Source organism: Borostomias antarcticus, assembly GCF_949987555.1.
Source record: "Borostomias antarcticus genome assembly, chromosome: 18".
Taxonomy (NCBI): Eukaryota; Metazoa; Chordata; class Actinopteri; order Stomiiformes; family Stomiidae; genus Borostomias; species Borostomias antarcticus.
The window spans coordinates 9264851-9282847 of NC_140251.1; the positions used below are offsets into that span (position 1 = coordinate 9264851).

The following is a 17997-nucleotide window of genomic DNA, read 5'->3' on the forward strand; positions in this document are numbered from 1 at the left end:
AATGGTCTTCATCCGCCTGCAAAGAACTATAACGCTAGCTAGTGCCATCTATAACATTTTGATTTAAAGTTTTTTTTTTTGTCTTTTCAAGCTAGGACTTTCAGAAATAAAATAATGCAAATGTCATAGTGTGTCCCATATACGTTTTTATTATGGTACCCAAGCTTTTGAAAGCTTCAGTCGTCGGAAGTGTCATTTGTCGGAGGCATATATATTCCAGGTTTCATTACCAACTTCCTTTTACTGCCAGAAACCAAATGAAGAAGAACTTCCTTTTCTACTGTGGCCGCCATTGCGAACGGAGTGTGGTTCCCGGCGAGCCGATAAAATCCTTAAATAATGGTGAGAATATCGTCGCTTTTAACTGTCTATCTACGTTTAGTATGTTAATTACAAAATATTGTATAGGAGATTCACAATTTTAAAAGCTAGTCGATATTCTTACGAGTGCAGAATGTAATGTTAGTAAGTTGAGGTGGACACACGAGGAGCCATTTTAGCTAGACGGTGTGGGGTGGAGCTGCCTGTTAGCCAGCGTAATGGTGCGTTCGTTTATAACTGGGAGGTGGCAAATTGCGACTTGCTACTAGGAATGATTAAATAAAACGCTGCATGAACTCGCACTTCCTCGTCGCAAATTCGGATATGTTTTTCAGCCCCCAGTTGCTCGAATGCACTAGATATAACTAGGTAACTGTGATATAATGGTATATAGCTCGAATGCACACAGGTCGGAGGTAGGTATTTTGCCACTTGCGACTTGCCACCTCCGACCAAAAACGAACGCACCATAACTAGGTAACTGTGATATAATGGTATATAGATATAACTAGGTAACTGATATAATGGTATATAGATATAACTAGGTAACTGTGATATAATGGTATATAGCTCGAATGCACACAGGTCGGAGGTAGATCTTTTGCCACTTGCGACTTGCCACCTCCGACCACAAACGAACGCACCGTTAGCATCCAGCTTAGCCAGGCACTCACACGTGTACTTGAGTTAGTTAGCTCGATAGCTTAGCTATTTAAAGAAGGCCGCACAATCATGCAGGGCCAGGATGTTGAACTGACCTACACGATAATCTTACAATTTATCGCTTTTATTATTAGTTAACCATCTCTGTATGAATACGAACCATGTATCCAGTAACATTACAGGCATGTTTTGCGCACTTTAAGCAAGCCTCAACCACGCTAGCCTTCGGCACTAACTTGGCTAGCTAGCCATCTTGGAGCATGTTAGCATTATGTAGCAGTAGCTAACTAGCTTTGTCATCTTATTAATCAAAATTGTGAATACTTGGGAATGTATAACTACCAACTTGCAGTGATGGTGTAATTTGCGTCCTACATGGTGCTCAGTTGACAGTATGCCTGCTGTCACATGCTGGTGCTAATGAATGACGAAAACTGAGTCTGAGCATGATGGTTGGGGGCTGAACACAAGCTGTTGGCAAAGAAACTATCTACACTTACCTTTAGATATACAGTAATATCTTGATTTACCCGTTACCCCCCCCAGGCCTGTGCCCGCCCCTTAATCTCGGTGTACTCCGAGAAAGGAGAGACCTCGGGCAAGAATGTGGTCATGCCTGCAGTGTTCAAGGCTCCAATTCGCCCTGATATTGTGAACTTTGTGCACACCAACATGCGCAAGAACAACCGCCAGCCCTATGCCGTCAGTGAACTTGCTGGTGAGTAGATTTGTTTTGTAACAGGAGACTAATATACATGTCATACTCATGTAATCTCAAGCCTTGCTGATGAGTCATTACTTCGTCCGTGTTGTTGAATTCTGTGAGAATAACCAGAAGTACTGAAGGGCCCTGCTTCTACTAGCGTTAGTGATGGCCACCATACCAAGCAAGTGCAGCTGCTGACTGGTTCTGTCTGTGTGTTCCAGGTCACCAGACCAGCGCCGAGTCCTGGGGCACCGGGAGAGCGGTGGCACGTATCCCACGTGTGAGGGGCGGTGGTACGCACCGCTCCGGCCAGGGAGCCTTCGGAAATGTATCCTATCTGGAACTTTTTTCCGATTTCCCTATTGGTCCTCACTAGACACATGCGTCTAGGTTACTTGACGTTACCTTAGTAATACTTGCAGAGTCTTGCTGTGATGGTGTAATTTGCGTCTTACACTGTGACCAGTGACAGTATGCCTGCTGTCATTATGCTGGCGCGGATGGCTGACGATCATCGAGTCTGAGCAGCTACCCCCACAAAATGTCTTTAGATTTACTGTGCGACTTTGCAGTGTTACTCTTTGACTCTAGCATAGATGTGTCGCGGAGGTCGCATGTTCGCCCCCACCAAGACCTGGCGCCGTTGGCACCGCAGGATCAACACCACACAGAAGCGCTATGCCATCTGCTCCGCACTGGCCGCCTCTGCCCTTCCCGCCCTGGTCCTGTCCAAAGGCAAGTCCCCCTGGCTGCCAACGGTCTTCACATTTTCACTTTCTGTAGAATCTAACAACGGCATCTTCAGCAACTCTACACAATGCGGTTCCCTTGATAACGCACTCCTGTGAGTATAGCCAACTTGCCTTGATGGTGTAATTTGCGTCTGACCCTGTGGACAGTGACAGTTGCCTGCTGTCTCCAAGCTGCCACAGGGTGTTGATGTGTGTTTTGTTCTGAGCAAGATATTTGGCGATCTGTCTGGCCTGATACTAGGTGTAGAGCTGGGTATTATGACAGAGTTCCTTCCTGTGTTTCAGGACACCGCATCGAGGAGATCCCTGAGGTCCCTCTGGTGGTTGATGACAAAGTTGAGGGCTACAAGAAGACTAAGGAGGCCGTACTTCTGCTGAAGAAGCTCAAGGCCTGGAACGACGTCAAGAAGGTGAATTCAACATGCTTATCGTTGGCCTGTCAATGGAGTCAATCTTCAATGCTGCCAGTCTTGTCCTCTTGCCGCTGGTGTTTGTGCTAATGTGTGTGATCGCTAAATTATTTTTTCCTTCAGGTCTACGCCTCTCAGCGCATGCGTGCCGGCAAGGGTAAGATGAGGAATCGCAGGCGTATCCAGCGCAAAGGACCGTGCATCATCTACAACCAGGACGGTGGCGTCACCAAAGCCTTCAGGAACATCCCCGGTGAGACAGGGCCCTAAACCTGACAGGCTCATTTGGAGGCATCTGCTCAGTTGGTTACAACGATGATGAGTTCCTACTTCTGGTCCGTGTTTCTGAATCCCGTGATTTCAGTAGAAGTTCTGAGTCCTCTTCCTTCACCAGCAGTATGCCCTCTTTTTGTAAAAAGTGTAAATCATTGGAGGAAAAACAAAAAATTAATTTACGGTGTTCTCTGTGGTCGTTCCCAGGCATCACACTGCAGAACGTGAACAAACTCAACCTCCTGAGGCTCGCCCCCGGTGGCCATGTTGGCCGCTTCTGCATCTGGACTGAGAGCGCCTTCCGCAAGCTAGATGAGCTGTATGGCACCTGGCGCAAAGCCTCCTCCCTGAAGGTGGACTACAAGTGAGTACACTGGGGAAGCCAATCTGGAGCTTTGTAGGGGATAGTATTAACTCTATAACATTGAGCAATTGAGATTCCTCTACAGGGCCGCGAACTTGAAACCTGTGATATGTTGATGTTCCGAGCCCCAGGAAGGCTTTATCACTACCTTACAACGTAAACCCAACCCATGAGAATGATGCCGTAAAGCAGAAGCAGCAGCCTGTTCTGATCAGTGTTGTCTGTATTCCAGCCTGCCCATGCACAAGATGACCAACACAGATCTGAGCAGGATTCTGAAGAGTGAGGAGATCCAGAAGGCACTACGTGCTCCCAAGTAAGTCCTGGAACTAGTTGCCTAATATTGATTACATTTAATTTTGATAGTCGATCGATGATGAGGTTCCACTTCAGGTCCGTGTTTCTGAATCCTGATTATATTGGAAGTCCTGAGACATTCAGTGATAATCCAGTGATTACGGGATGGACCACAGATTGCATGTTCTTTATACCAACCGTGTCTTTTTGTTGTCTTACTGCAGCAAGAAGATCAGACGCAGAGTTCTGAAGAAGAACCCACTGAAGAACCTGAGGGTGATGATGAAACTGAACCCCTACGCCAAGACGGCCAGACGTAATGCAATCCTTCTGCACGACCCTACTGTGAGTATGAACGCGCCAATGGGAATGTGATGCAAACCCATATGCATTATTAACTTCCTTTCCCTGGACTGTTCGTTCACCATCAAACCCCTCTTTTCTCTCAACAGATCAAGGCCAAGATGCTTAAGTCCAAGAAGAAGCCAGTGAAGAAGAGGGCAGCCCCTCCAGCAGCGCCTGCTAAGCAGTAACTCTCTGCACAGACTGTGGGGTTCAGATATGGTTTCCAATAAAATCTACCAGGAGAATTCCACTGTCATTCATTGAACTTACAAGACATTTAAGTTAACATTTATATTTATTTAATGTTTTGTGATTGCTGGCGGACATGTTCAACTGTTGCACATGAGGGTTCTTTAGTGGAATGATGTACAGCTGGCTAGCCATGAAGAAATCCAGAGGAAACGCTCACAGGATTGTTGTTGGAGTTTGGTATTAGGCATCATAAGCCCTGTTTTAGGTTATTTAATTTTACAACTGTTCGTATAAACAGACAGACTGCACCTGATATATTGACACAATGACCACTGAAGTACACAATGGAGCTCTGGGCATATGCCCATGGGGATACATATGATCAGCTGATGGTTCTCTAGAAGCATATGCCCTTAGAGATCCGCTGTGTACTATTTAGTTATGACAAGCATTAATATTAATCGAGTGCACAGTCTGACAATTTGTATATGGACCGTTGTATATGACAGCAATAACCTTAAATAAGAGGGCTTATTAAATAACTACCAAACTACTCTTTAAACATCCATTGTGGCATTCAATCAGGAATAATGGCCTTGAATGTCAGCCATCAATTGACAGCTCTGCAAGGTGAATGCAACAGCATTCCCATTCATATGACCCAAATTATACATGGCATGTAGTCACTTAACTCGATTCATACTCATCACATGAAATAAATATTTCCCTTGGCTCCCATATATTCATAACTAATTGTTATGGCAGACTTCTGGGTTCATTAGGCAGTGTAAAGTTGAGGGTTGTACTGCATGGAGAGCTGGTTAAGGACATTGATAGTTGCTTCACATCCCCGCACTGTGTGTGGGAGTTACTGGCTGATTCAGTCCGATGGTGCTGCACAGCCAGCCTGCGAAGTCCACCTCCTCTGCCTCGGACTGCTTGATGAACTGATGGACCTGAAGGAGAAGCGAACAGAATTGATCAGATTAAAACCTGTCCATGTCTGCTACACCAAAGGTGTTCCAAAATAGACACTCACCATTAACTGTTTCAGGTCTGCCCTTTCTGCTGGGTTCTTGATCAAACTGTTAAGCAAAACATGTGACCTAGAGTTAGAGTTCAGCAGAGTTTGACCATAGGTGTTTCTATATATCTATTTAACAACTTTTTACTTACACCACTAGATGGCACTGCACCTAACATTCAAAACTGATGTGTTGAAGTGGATTACCTTACCTGAAACGTATTTACAAGGATAGTATAGTAGCATGTGTTACTGTTTTTTGTTTTGTTTGTTTTTGTTTCATCTCGCTAGTTTAGTTGTTCATTATCATTTTCTTTATTCTTACCATTTGTTCACAAAATCTTGAAATTCTGATCCGAAGAAACCAGGGAGCTTAGGTGGAGGCTGAGAATAAGACAGACCAATCAGAGCAGAGCAGACACAAACCATGGCTTGATGAAATGACATGCAGGTCGACTGGCAGAGTCATTAGGAAATGCAATTACAGTTCAGTTCACTACAACCTAAATCAATATATGAATGCATAACAGGGTTATCTACACACCTCATTGACTATGTAGTCAAGCAGCTCAAAAATAGCCATGGGAGGTCTGCTGTCTGGTCCGTACTGTCTGCTGTCTGTTCCGTACGCTAGGGAACAGAAGAACGGGCGAGTCAGGGTGACATTTGGAGAGGCACAGAGGTAGCATCAGACAGTACAGAGACTAGGTAGCATCAGACAGTACAGAGACTAGGTAGCATCAGACAGTACTGAGACTAGGTAGCATCAGACAGTACTGAGACTAGGTAGCATCAGACAGTACTGAGACTAGGTAGCATCAGACAGTACTGAGACTAGGTAGCATCAGACAGTACTGAGACTACGTAGCATCAGACAGTACTGAGACTAGGTAGCATCAGACAGTACTGAGACTAGGTAGCATCAGACAGTACTGAGACTAGGTAGCATTGGACAGTAAAGAGAATTGGTAGCATCAGACAGTACTGAGACTAGGTAGCATCAGACAGTAAGGAGACTACTGTAGTTAGTTTATATGGTTCTGTAGTTACTTTATGTAAGAAAAGCAGGCAGTGATGACTGATGATAAAGGAATGACTTGAGGTGACCTATGTAGGTCAAGTCGGTATTCTCAGGTGATTGTGAGTACTGTCCTATGTAGTCCTTGTCCATATTCTCAAGACACTCACAGCTGCCTGGCCGGCCAGGGGGGCGTGGCTTGGGATAGGTCTCGGCGGAGGACGCCTCCCCCTCCATGGGGAAACCAAAGATCTGTTCCAGCTCCTTGGCGCCGGGGGGCGGGATGGGAAACCGTCCAATGGCCATCTCCACCAGCGACAGGCCCATGCTCCATATGTCCGACTGTACAGAGTAGTGGGTGCCCTGCAGACGCTCCGGCTGTGTCACATAGGGCAGGAGATCGCCGTCAGAGATATGACCAACATAACGTAACCCACAAGGCAGAGCGGCAGTAGTGATGGGTTAATTGACTTGCTAGTGCGAAGGCGGATTCCATCCCAGCAGATTTTGTGCAGGTCCCAACAGTAGCAGAGCCCAGACAGACAAATGTGTGTATGTGTGTGTGTATGTGTGTGCGTGTGTGTATGTGTGTAGGCAGCAGGAGAGTGTCGGGAACTCACAGACATATAAGAGCGAGTGCCCACAAAGGAGTTGGCCATGGAGTCTATGAGCTGGCCGCTCACACCAAAGTCACACAGCTTGATCTCACCACGGGAGTTGACTAGGATGTTAGAAGGCTTGACATCTGAAAGACAGGATGCAATATCCAGTCGTGTTGTATTAAGTGCAATAATTTCAAGGTCCAGTAATGGTCTATGAGTAGGAATCTTCACCATTATACTAAACTGTCTTTGACTTTGATTTGTTGAGCTGCAGGGGGATGTTTAATTGACACAGGTGCCAGTGATCTAGTATTTAGGAACTGACTGTTAACAGGTGTCTTATGTGGTATCTAATGTCTGACCACCACATGCCCTCCACTTTAGATTTTTTAGCTCTTAACAGCTCGCTCCGTCGGTCGGTTGGTCAGTCAGTCGGTCCACAAAAAAGTCCACAGAAATGTGCACACCTGGGCCTAATCAGTTCACTATCACTCACACCATAGCTGCTACTGTACTAATCCATTAATTGGACAAGAGAGGAGCAGATTGAAAATGCTTATAGCCTACTCTATAACTTGCTCGGTTGGTTGGTTGGTGCACAAAAATTTGCTCTGGCTGCACATGTGTGTACGTGGTCGCAGCTATTGCAAATTTGCACTTGTTTTGAAATAATCCAACACATTTCGTCAGATTTTCACCTCTGTGCATGATCTTGTGCTTCTCTCTTAGATACGACAGGCCTTTAATAACCTGAAAAAGCAAAGAAAACACAGTCATATAGTAGAAAACACACTGTTCTGTAGACATGGAGATGATGCATGATGAAGCCATGCGGGTGGTGGGTGGTGTATGGAGGTACCCACAGCGATGCTGACTTTGCCAAGGATCTGTTCTGGGATCTTGCCAGCTTTCTTCAGAGACTGGTCCAGTGAGCCACCGTCCTGCAGTCAGATCGCACGTTAAAAACCTTCAGATATTCAGAAGTCTGTGAGCTTGTGGTTGTCGATGCTGCTCACAGTGAGCAGCAACACGGCACACAGCAGTCCAAGTCCAAGTGCCCAGTCCAGGTCCTGGTCAGGGAGTGGACCGAAGAGCATCTGTTCTTCTGCATGTTTTTCGTATTGTTTTTTTTGGGGGAGGAAACTTGCAAACACGAGAAGAAGTTTCGAACCGAACCGAATTGAAACGTTTGAGTAGCTGGTGAAACTCACTCCTCAAAGGAGCACTGAATTTCCCTCCTAGAGGGACGTCCCTATTAGAGCAGCTGTCAGCGTGCCCGCCTCACAAGCGGGACAGCTTGTGGAACGTGGCTTTGAATCCCGCCCTTAACATGGGTCGAACCGTTGAACACAATGCAGACGAGAGTACGACGGTTAAATGAACAGTACCATGTGCTCCATGCAGATGCTGATCTCTCCGTCGCTGTAGAAGGCCCCGTAGAAGCCCACGATGTAGGGGGAGTTACACTCATGCAGTACCTGCAGCTCCCTGATGATCTGGTTCCTGATGGCAGGCTTGATCTCTAGGTGGATCAGCTGGAACACACACAGTCACACAGATGTGATGAGTTTGCGCGCACACACACAAACACACACGCCCAGACAAGCCGCACATCGTTTCATCATTCCCCATTCCCTGCAATTGGGACTTCCCCCTCACAACAAGAGCTCCAACTGGTACCATTAACAGTAGATAGGAATTAGTTATAGGGCATTTTATCCTAGGCCATTATATTTAGCTTAGGATATTATTGTGTTTTGTCAATTGTGAATTGTTATAATTGTATTATGTTTATTGTGTTTTGTTGTTTATTAAAGTTGATTATTATTTTGTTCCCCCTGACCCAGTAGTTAACATAATTGTCCACATACAGTAATAGTGAAAGCCATAAGAGGGTTGCTTGGTGGTGGGGGCTAGAGCCTTTTAGTTTAGTTAGTTTAATATATAGGATTAGTATTTAATATAGGTAATTAGTTAAGATATAGATATTTAGATAGTATAGGATTCCACAGCCTCCCTAATTTGTAGTCCCGGCTACAGATGCATTCAGCCATACAAATCTTTCCATTCACAGGCTGAATAAAATTAGATGCTAACTAATCACAAGGTCATTCAGCAGCGATGATATATTGTTCAACAGTCATTTGGCCAGGGAAATTCTATAATACCAGAATTCTATTAGTCTCGTGAGACCATCCTAGTTTCACAAGCTCACATTCTGAAGCAAACCATCTGGCGCGTCAGGGTATATTTCTACATCCTACCATCCAAAACGGACCCCGCCACGATGAGGTCGAACAAGAATTAACCCAGGAACCCGTTCTAACACGGGAGTTCAAACCTCTGGTCTTGAATCCTCTACTCAGACCACTTGTTAGCGTAGCTCACCTTCCTGGCCATGATGAGGGCCGAGGGTCTGTGGGAGACCTTGAAGACCACCCCGCCATTCCCGGCGCCCAGCTCACAGATCTTCTCAAAGTCGTCGTCCTTCAGCTCCCCCACCTTCTGTTTCTGCGTGAGGAAGGCCTCCAGGCGCTTCCGCTGCTGCTCGTCCAGCTCCAGCTCCTCCAGCTTCTTCTGCAGCGCCTCCAGGTTCGTCCTGAGAGAGAGAGGCGAGAGGTGGAGCGAGCGAGGGAGATTTTATACGTACAACTTTGAATAAAGTTGAGGGTATGTCATTTTATATAGAGAAATACAGTAGACAAGGAGAGAGACTAATGCGTGCGCACACACGCATGCACACAAGCACGCACACACACGCACTCACGCACACAGAGAGCCAGGGCCTTGAGGCCACTCTGCTACAGAGTAGTTCCTTCCCAGATCTCTGTGTGAGGAAGTTGAGAGTTCCTCTGCCTCTCCCCTTGGCTCAGTTGTCATGGCGATGCATTTTGCAGAGTGAACTCATCTGACCTGCCAGAGCGCCTCCTGCTCTCTCCTCCGCTCATCTGACCTGCTATGCACCTCCTCCTCTCTCCTCCTCTCATCTGACCTGCTATGCACCTCCTCTCTCCTCCTCTCATCTGACCTGCTATGCACCTCCTCCTCTCATCTGACCTGCTATGCACCTCCTCCTCTCATCTGACCTGCTATGCACCTCCTCCTCTCTCCTGCCATGTTATATCCACAAGTCCAGCTTGAACAGGTAGCCTAAGCCTACTGTATTTTTATGAAGCAAGCCAGGTTGTTAAGTCAAGATTTAGACCAACTGATCAAGCCACAGGCAAATTATTCAGTGATCAAACAGCTTATTGAATTTATTGGAAGGATAGCCCCTTGAGATGCAACATCTCATTTACGAGGGGGTCCTATAACTAGCCAGCGAATTGATGTGCTGTAAATCCTTCAAAGATTAAATATCTGTCCGGTCGGGGAGGTAAAACCCATTTATTAATGACATTTAAATGCAGACAAATCAGCATCAAATCTCTGTGGCCCTGTTTATATTAGTGTAAAACCAAAAGCTTTTTCTGCTACATAAAACATCCAAACATGGGCTGATAGTTATACTTTTATGTGACTAAAACCAATTTAGTCTGAACAGCTGAAAAGAGCATCTCTTCTTCGATTCAGATGCAAAACCAGCTTTTCAACAGTGCACTTTAAACAGTGGTTCTTATTCCTACATTTGCATTATAATATTCTCACATAAGGAGAACAATACCGCTTTGATAAAATCCTCAGCTAATTAGTCTCAGTTATACAGCAGTATAACAGTGCTGGTCGCAGTGCTGGCCTGGCGCTCCTCCTGGCGCGGCGTGGAGAGGGTTAAACCTTATTTCTGATGGCGGAGCCACATATCCATGGAGATGGGCTGCTAAGTGCGTGGGCGGGCTGTTGACTGGAGAGACGGGGGCGGAGGAGAGCTGAGGAGGAGAGGAGCAACACACACTCCACGCAACGTGTGTGAGAGGGACAACACTAGCTGCACCACAGCTCCCTCGCTGACAGGTGTGTGAAGTAGGCAGCCAGGCACGACGCAGCCCTGCCTGTTCAATCTGCACAATGCCCAAGGACACGCAGTAGCCCTCTCGTCAAAACTCGTCTCCCGGTGCCTGGTCTGCCAATTACTGATAAACATACACAATGATAACAGGCAGGTGATGGCCAGAGAATCTCTCATTGTCCCTTCATGTCCCAGTGTCCACTTAAAATCAATACCATGACAGAATTTTATCCGATGAACCATAAAACCCTGGAGAAAATTATACAATATCTGAAATCCTCCTCCTGTTGCCTTGATATTCTGCCCACAGGCTTTTTCAAAAAAGTGTATCTAACTGCATGGCCTCTAATTTACTACAAATTGTAAACACATCTCTTCTTTCAGGTGTGTTCCCACAAACACTGAAAACTGCAGTTGCCAAGCCACTCTTAAACCAGGCCAGGTCCAGCCTGGCTTATGTGCGTAGCTGGCTTGTCTCTGTTCAGGACTGGTAGGACGGAAGCTAGCCATGCCACTGAAATAGCTGTGAATTGAACGAGTGCCTCTAGCCTCTTGTGGTGACAACATAGAACTCCAGGTCAACAACACAACGGAGGAAGGGAGGGAGGGAGGGAGTGACAACCGGACATTTGCTATCTTTGGTGCGCTGGCTTACAGCCACTCACAAAAAGAATAATCTAGACACCTCACAAATGAACAATTATAGGCCCATATCAAACCTCCTGTTTTTAAGTAAAATCATTGAAAAAGCAGTTTTTCAACAGCTGAACAACTTCCTGGCACTAAATAATTGTTTTGATGTCTTCCAGTCAGGATTTCGACCACACCACAGCACCGAGACTGCTCGTTAAGGTCTTCAATGACATCCATTTAAACACAGACAATGGCAGAATTTCAGTCTTAGTATTACTGGATCTCAGCGCTGCATTCAACACGGTTGACCACACCACATTACTAGGCCGACTGGAAAACTGGCTGGGAATTTCTGGCACAGTGCTAGACTGGTTTGAATCCTACTTGAAGGACAGGTAATACTTTGTGTCTATAAGCAATTACAAATCTGAGCGGACAAAAATTACCTCCATTCAAGGGCCTCTTCTTTTCAACATTTACATGCTCCCATAGCTCAAATTATGGAAAACAACAAAATATGCCATAGCTTTTATACAGACGACACAAATTTATATCACCATATCACCAGGGGACTATAATCCCATACAAGCGCTGAGTTAGTGCATTGAACAAATCAACGACTGGATGTGCCAGAACTTGAACTTCAACTAAACAAAAATAAAACTGAAGTAATTGTCTTTGGTGCCAAAGTAGAACGATTAAAAGTCAGCGTTCAGCTCCAATCAGTGATGCTTTTTTTTTTTAGCCCTTCTTACTCTGAAAATGTAATTTAATGTAATTTATTGCCTTATAAATGTTCTTAGCCGTTAGGCAAACATACTCCAGGAGCTTGCTCGATCGCCTCGTTGAGAGGGGCCAGGGAAGAATTTTTACAGCTCACTTTTCTGGCCCCTGGGTGATACTGTTTTTTTGCTTCCCTCTGGAATATGCAGGGGTGGGACCTATGCCCACCTCCCTTGTTCTCTGTAAAGCGCATTGTGTTGCCTCTGTGTATGAAATGCACTATACAAATAAAGCTTTGATTTGATTTGATAAAAACCACAAACGAAGCCAGAAATCTTGGTGTAGTCATGGACTCAGACCTGAATTTCAACAGTCACATTAAGACAATTACAAAGTCAGCCTACTATCACCTGAAGAATATATCAAGGATTAAAGGACTTATGTCTCAGCAGGATCTGGAAAAACTTGTCCATGTGTATCTTTATCTTCAGTAGACTCGACTACTGTAACGGTGTGTTTACAGGTCTCTCTAAAAAATCGATCAGATAGCTGCAGCTGATTCAGAACGCTGCTGCTCGAGTCCTCACTAAGACCAAGAAAGTGGATCACATCACTCCAGTTCTGAGGTCCTTACACTGGCTTCCTGTCTGTCAAAGAATTGACTTGTTGGTTTATAAAGCACTGAATGGTTTAGGACCAAAATATATTTCTGATCTGCTCATATGCTATGAACCATCCAGACCTCTCAGGTCGTCTGGCACAGGCCTGCTTTCTGTCCCCAGAGTTAAAACAAAACATGGAGAAACAGCGTTCAGTTTTTATGCTCCACATATCTGGAACAAACTTCCAGAAAACTGCAGGTCTGCTGCAACTCTCAGTTCTTTTAAATCAAGACTGAAGACTTTTCTTTTTGCCGCTGCTTTTTATTAAATCAAATAATTATTTATTTATACACTGCACTGTAACTTTTATTCCTGTATTTTATTTTTCCTGCATTTTGTTTTAAATGTCCTTTTTTGCATTTCGTTTTATATGACCATTTATGTGTTGCACTTTGTCTTGATGCTTTTCATGTCTCATGTAAAGCACTTTGAATTGCCTTGATGCTGAAATGTGCTATACAAATAAACTTGCCTTGCCTTCATCACCATTTGTCCTAATCACTGCTTCTTGAGGAAAAAAAAAATCTCGGTCCATCTGATGCTGCAGGTCCGAGATTAAAGTCTGAAACCATGAAGGTCTCTGAGGCAATACTGTAGCACAGCCAGGAGAGAGAGAAGGACCCTGAATGTTAGGAGCCGGCCAAAGCCACTGCCTGCAGACACAGCTGCTTCCTGAGAATGACATGTCTGTGTGTGTGTGTGTGTGTGTGTGTGTGTGTATGTGTGTGCGCGCGCATTTATTTCTCAGACTACTACAGTAAACAACTTGAGAGTGGTTAAAAGATTCACCATCTATGAAATAGCCTAAAAGTCACATAGGAAAATAGTTATGTCATCATGCACTGTCAGTGGGCCAAACTAGTCTATACTGTAGCCTTCAGCACTGGCATCAAAACCACAGAGCAGAAACAGAATGAAAGACACTGAGAACCAAGGGCATTCTGTCAGCAACATGTCAGCTGGGTCTGTCCGGCTGGCTGCCACAGTATAACAGCATTGCTGAGCTGGAGTGAAGAATTAGAGTAAGCCCTCTCTGCCATCCCCCCCGCCCCCAATCCCCTAGTTGTAACTTCCAGTTCCAGTTCCACTCCTGCCGGGAAGAGGGATTCCAGTTGGCCCCCTCTGTGGCAGGCCCTTACAAAGCCCTGAATCACGCCTCCTGGTTTGTACTTCACACCAGCGTTCCACGGCCTGCCACAGCCTGCCCAGAGGAGCATGAGGAATGTGCTCTTCTCTGTCCGTACATCATGGGATAAAGACGGCCTTGCACACAGCAACGCAGGGCATCCGACATCCCACACTGACCTATCTACAGTACCTACAGCAGAAACAGGGTACATGCGATGGGCCCTTACAAACCAGCAGCTAGAGTCGCTTTGTTTAACCATGCAAACTGTCAATCAAACATGGATTTAGGCATACGAACAGTATACACTATAGTCCAAAGCATACTGTTGTGTTATGCAGTTTTCTATTGAGGACCGGGCCTGTGATTAACACTGAAGGTGGCTCAAGTCTGACCATCGCTAGCAGAATCAGCTAGGCCTGGCAAATGAAACATACATACCCACCAATTTAGCAAACCAATACTTCAACATTTCAACGGCATATTGGCACAGATAGGTTGAATGTTTATATATAAATGGTTCCTATTGTCATCCTTGATCGGAGAACTAGAGCATGATGTCACACATATTCAATGTCTCCATTACTTTTATGTTCTGAGATTGTGATTGTCTTTGAAATATCCCCACTTGGAAAACCATTAAACTTCGATTCATCACACTATCACCCTGCAAATTCTGGTCCTTAATTGTTAATCGCCATCCACACATTCAGTGGGGGAAACACTGGAGTATTATGAGTCCAAGGCAGGCTGTTTTGTGTAACCAGCTTTATAAGTTAACTTAGTTGTTTGAAGAGTAGGTATACAGGTCCACCATGGAAGATGAGAGGACCACCAGTCTGACACGTGTACACAGGCTCAAAACACCTGGGGTACTTTTTAACTGATAGAGAGGAGTGTAAGTATGGAAGTCTCTCTCTCTCTCTCTCTCTCTGACTGTTAGACTACATACACTCACTCCTCCACTGATAGACTTCAGTACATACACACACACTCCGCTCTCTCCCTCTCTCTCCTTGACTACATACTGTACACACACACACACCCCCCTCTCTCTCTATCTGACTGTTAGACTACATACACTCACTCCTCCACTGATAGACTTCAATACATACACACTCCTCCCTCTCTCTCAACACTTAATATTGAATAGTTGACACAACACCTACGACCAAGCCGCAGGCTATAATCACGACCCACAAGGTTGACATTGGCATATCGTTTAGCGTTAAAATAAAAACGTATATTTGCCTAAATGGTAGAATACTCACTCTGTGGCACCGGTTCCATTAATGGTGTTTCCATCAGGGATTGGGTTGAGCTGGATCGGCTCAGGCTTCCGTCTTTTTTGCATTTTGTCTCTATTTTGTAGCCTGCTGGTTTGGAGAAGCGGATTTTCAGATGTGATTCAGCTGATGCTCTGGTAGCCAGAAAAGCAGTCAGACTATGAACCTTCACGAATGCTGATATCTGGTTTAATTCACGCGAAAATATTTCCGAATCTGAGCAAGCTTTTCAGGTTGATAAATACCAGACAGAGGTGGTAATCAGCCACAGATATCACGTAGGTTCTACTAATGGGCGGATGACATGAATGATCCTGAGATTAGACGTCACGAAAATATTTACGTTGGTCTTCCGGACAGCATGTGTGGAGGAGCGCTCCCTCTACTGGTTATGGATAGTACTGACACTGAATAATTATGAATATTGCTAGTGCGTGGTACATAAACGGTCTCCTCCCTGAAATGTTTAGCCTACTGGAAGCCAACCCATTACATTCTTCTATGATATTCTGAGTATGTTGTCTTATTGGATACTGTCGAAGGAATGCGGTCTCTTGAGCCTCGTCCTCGAAACCGTGAGGACAGGAGAGTCCTGTGGCCCAAGAGGTCAGGAGGGTCAAACCAGAGGCCAGTGAGGGAAGAAGGAAGTCTTCACCTGGTCCTAAAATAATTAAATCACCTGAAACTGTGATTGGGGTTCTTACGGGGTCCCCAGTTCCTCCGCATGAACCCCATGAGGTCCAGCTAGCACAACTTGGGCAGAATAATGCTGTAGAGCTAAGGGGTCGCGCCGAGTCGGCAGAAACAATAACTTGGCACTTCAGTGAGTGCTGGAAGCACCAGTTCTTCAGAAAATAGGCTACGAGGGGTGAAATGGTTGCATCAAGAGGACGTGAGATTCTGTTGTATGAATATCCACGTCCTAGATGAGACCAATGACTGCGGTGGGATGAGCATAGCCTCACAAAGTGATGTCTGGATTATTTGCAATGAAAGCAATGCCAGTAGTTAAAATAAACAATGTATTTTCTTATTAAAGCAAACATATATTGTACTAATCACATTAATAAAAGTGAGAATCTTTAAGAGTAGAATGTAACTAACATTTCTGTTTGTATTCTGAATTGAAATTGAATCAAGATCAAGTTCCCATGCCGAAGGAACTGAGACATAACAACATTCAGCCTTGAGGCTCTGAGATACAGAGACAATGATTCGAATGAAATCATTCATGGAGGTCTTAGCAGGCTGTAACATGGCAGGTCTCTAGTGAGGTGTTGAAGATGTCAGTATACGGGGACAGCTGATCAGCACAGTAGGACTTCAGCATGGACGGGGAGACAGAGTCCTCTCTGGAAGATTTCCCGGGATTCTGTTTCGGGGGTTCGATTGTTCGTTCGTTATTTAGCAGGGTTAAAAGAAAGAAGTCTAGTGTGAACACGGCCTGGCTGAGCTACACAAAAACTACCAGAGCGATTTTCACGAAACTCGGTGGGGGGTGTAGCTTGGGCCAATTTAGAACCCATTAAATTTGTGAGCAGAACAGAATAACTGGGCGAATAAACAAATTAAAAGAAAAAAATTGTCATACTTGGACCATATCTTACTTCATGTTTACGTATTTCACTACTAGCAAAGCGTTTAAGTTGTCCTTGAATGATTTTTCGTCTGGGGTTCGCGTCCAGAAGATGTTTTTTGTGTGCGTGGCGACACGCACCATATATAGCAAATGTCCGGTTGTCTCTCCCTCCCGCCCTCTTTGACCTGAGTCATAGGCTACTCTATGCGAGCTACGCTGACGCGGCTGTGAACGCGGATCTACGCAAGTATTTTGGTTCCCTCTGAGCGTGTGGGGGTTGCGGCCTTGCATCAGCGCCCGTATCGGTTAGTGTGAACTTAGTGTGTGAACTGAGTGTGTGAACACTTGCGCTCTCGAACACTTGCGCTCTCGTAAAGTTACAATTTTTGGCATGACACATTTCTACATAAGGACTCGTCAACGTCACCTTGCGTCGCCTTGCGTAGCTCGCGCTAGCGTAGCGTATGAATGGGCCTTACCCCTCCTTCCCTCCATCCCTTCCTCTGTCATTTTGTTGACCTGCAGTTCTATGTTGCTACCACAAGAGGCAGTGGTCCCAGAACACTTATCCCCTGTTTGAGAAGGATGGGAGAGAATGTACGTGAACAAAAAGCCCAGGCCGTCCCAAACCCTCAGGCCCCTCTGTCTCAGTAATTACCCATTATATATTAGGCTATACTTTATATGTATTTACCAGGTAAATGTTTAGTTTTTTCAAATGGACGGAAGGCCTTCCCAAACCCTCAGACCCCTTGGTGGTATAATGGTCTAAACACTGGACTACCATGCTAGAGGCCAGAGTTCGCTTGCTGTTTGGGGACTTCTAACCACAACATCTCTTGTCCTCCTCTCTGTTCCCCTGTTTCAGGATGGGAGAGAATGTACATGAACAAAAAGCCCAGGCTTTCCCAAACTCTCAGTTCCCTTTTTGGTATAATGGACTAACCACTGGAGTTCCATGCTGGAGGCCAGGGTTCGATTCCTGTTTGGGGACTGATCACATAATCTCTGTTCCCCTGTTTCAGAAGGATGGGAGAGTGAATGCCCTTTTCCATGGAATGGAAAAATGTAACAT

General features: G+C 45.3%; 2 protein-coding genes across 2 annotated transcripts; one reads left to right on the forward strand and one right to left on the reverse strand.

The window, feature by feature from the left end:
- The first annotated feature begins 246 nt into the window (after nt 1-246).
- rpl4 (ribosomal protein L4) lies at nt 247-4378 on the forward strand. Its single transcript, XM_084453103.1, has 10 exons — nt 247-342; nt 1531-1702; nt 1912-2018; nt 2287-2425; nt 2728-2852; nt 2976-3105; nt 3333-3489; nt 3722-3805; nt 4011-4131; nt 4239-4378. Exons 1-10 carry the CDS (start codon nt 340-342, stop codon nt 4317-4319), a joined length of 1119 nt encoding a protein of 372 aa, XP_084309229.1. The 5' UTR covers nt 247-339; the 3' UTR covers nt 4320-4378.
- A 118-nt stretch (nt 4379-4496) lies between these two features.
- Nucleotides 4497-15540, reverse strand: map2k1 (mitogen-activated protein kinase kinase 1). Its single transcript, XM_084453234.1, has 11 exons — nt 15329-15540; nt 9356-9566; nt 8356-8502; nt 7831-7908; nt 7666-7717; nt 6986-7110; nt 6536-6743; nt 5892-5977; nt 5673-5731; nt 5363-5408; nt 4497-5279 (listed from the first exon to the last, which is right to left on the reverse strand). Exons 1-11 carry the CDS (start codon nt 15409-15411, stop codon nt 5166-5168), a joined length of 1209 nt encoding a protein of 402 aa, XP_084309360.1. The 5' UTR covers nt 15412-15540; the 3' UTR covers nt 4497-5165.
- Nucleotides 15541-17997: the final 2457 nt, after the last annotated feature.

Coding starts and splice junctions, on each gene's coding strand:
- map2k1 (XM_084453234.1), bottom strand. CDS start 15,411: ATGCAAAAAAGACGGAAGCCTGAGCCGATCCAGCTCAACCCAATCCCT. Junction 7,909..8,355: donor GCATCTGCATGGAGCACATG/GTACTGTTCATT, acceptor ATCTGACTGCAG/GACGGTGGCTCACTGGACCA. Junction 5,978..6,535: donor CCCTGGCCGGCCAGGCAGCT/GTGAGTGTCTTG, acceptor TCTGTTCCCTAG/CGTACGGAACAGACAGCAGA.
- rpl4 (XM_084453103.1), top strand. Junction 1,703..1,911: donor TGCCGTCAGTGAACTTGCTG/GTGAGTAGATTT, acceptor TGTGTGTTCCAG/GTCACCAGACCAGCGCCGAG. Junction 2,853..2,975: donor CCTGGAACGACGTCAAGAAG/GTGAATTCAACA, acceptor TTTTTCCTTCAG/GTCTACGCCTCTCAGCGCAT.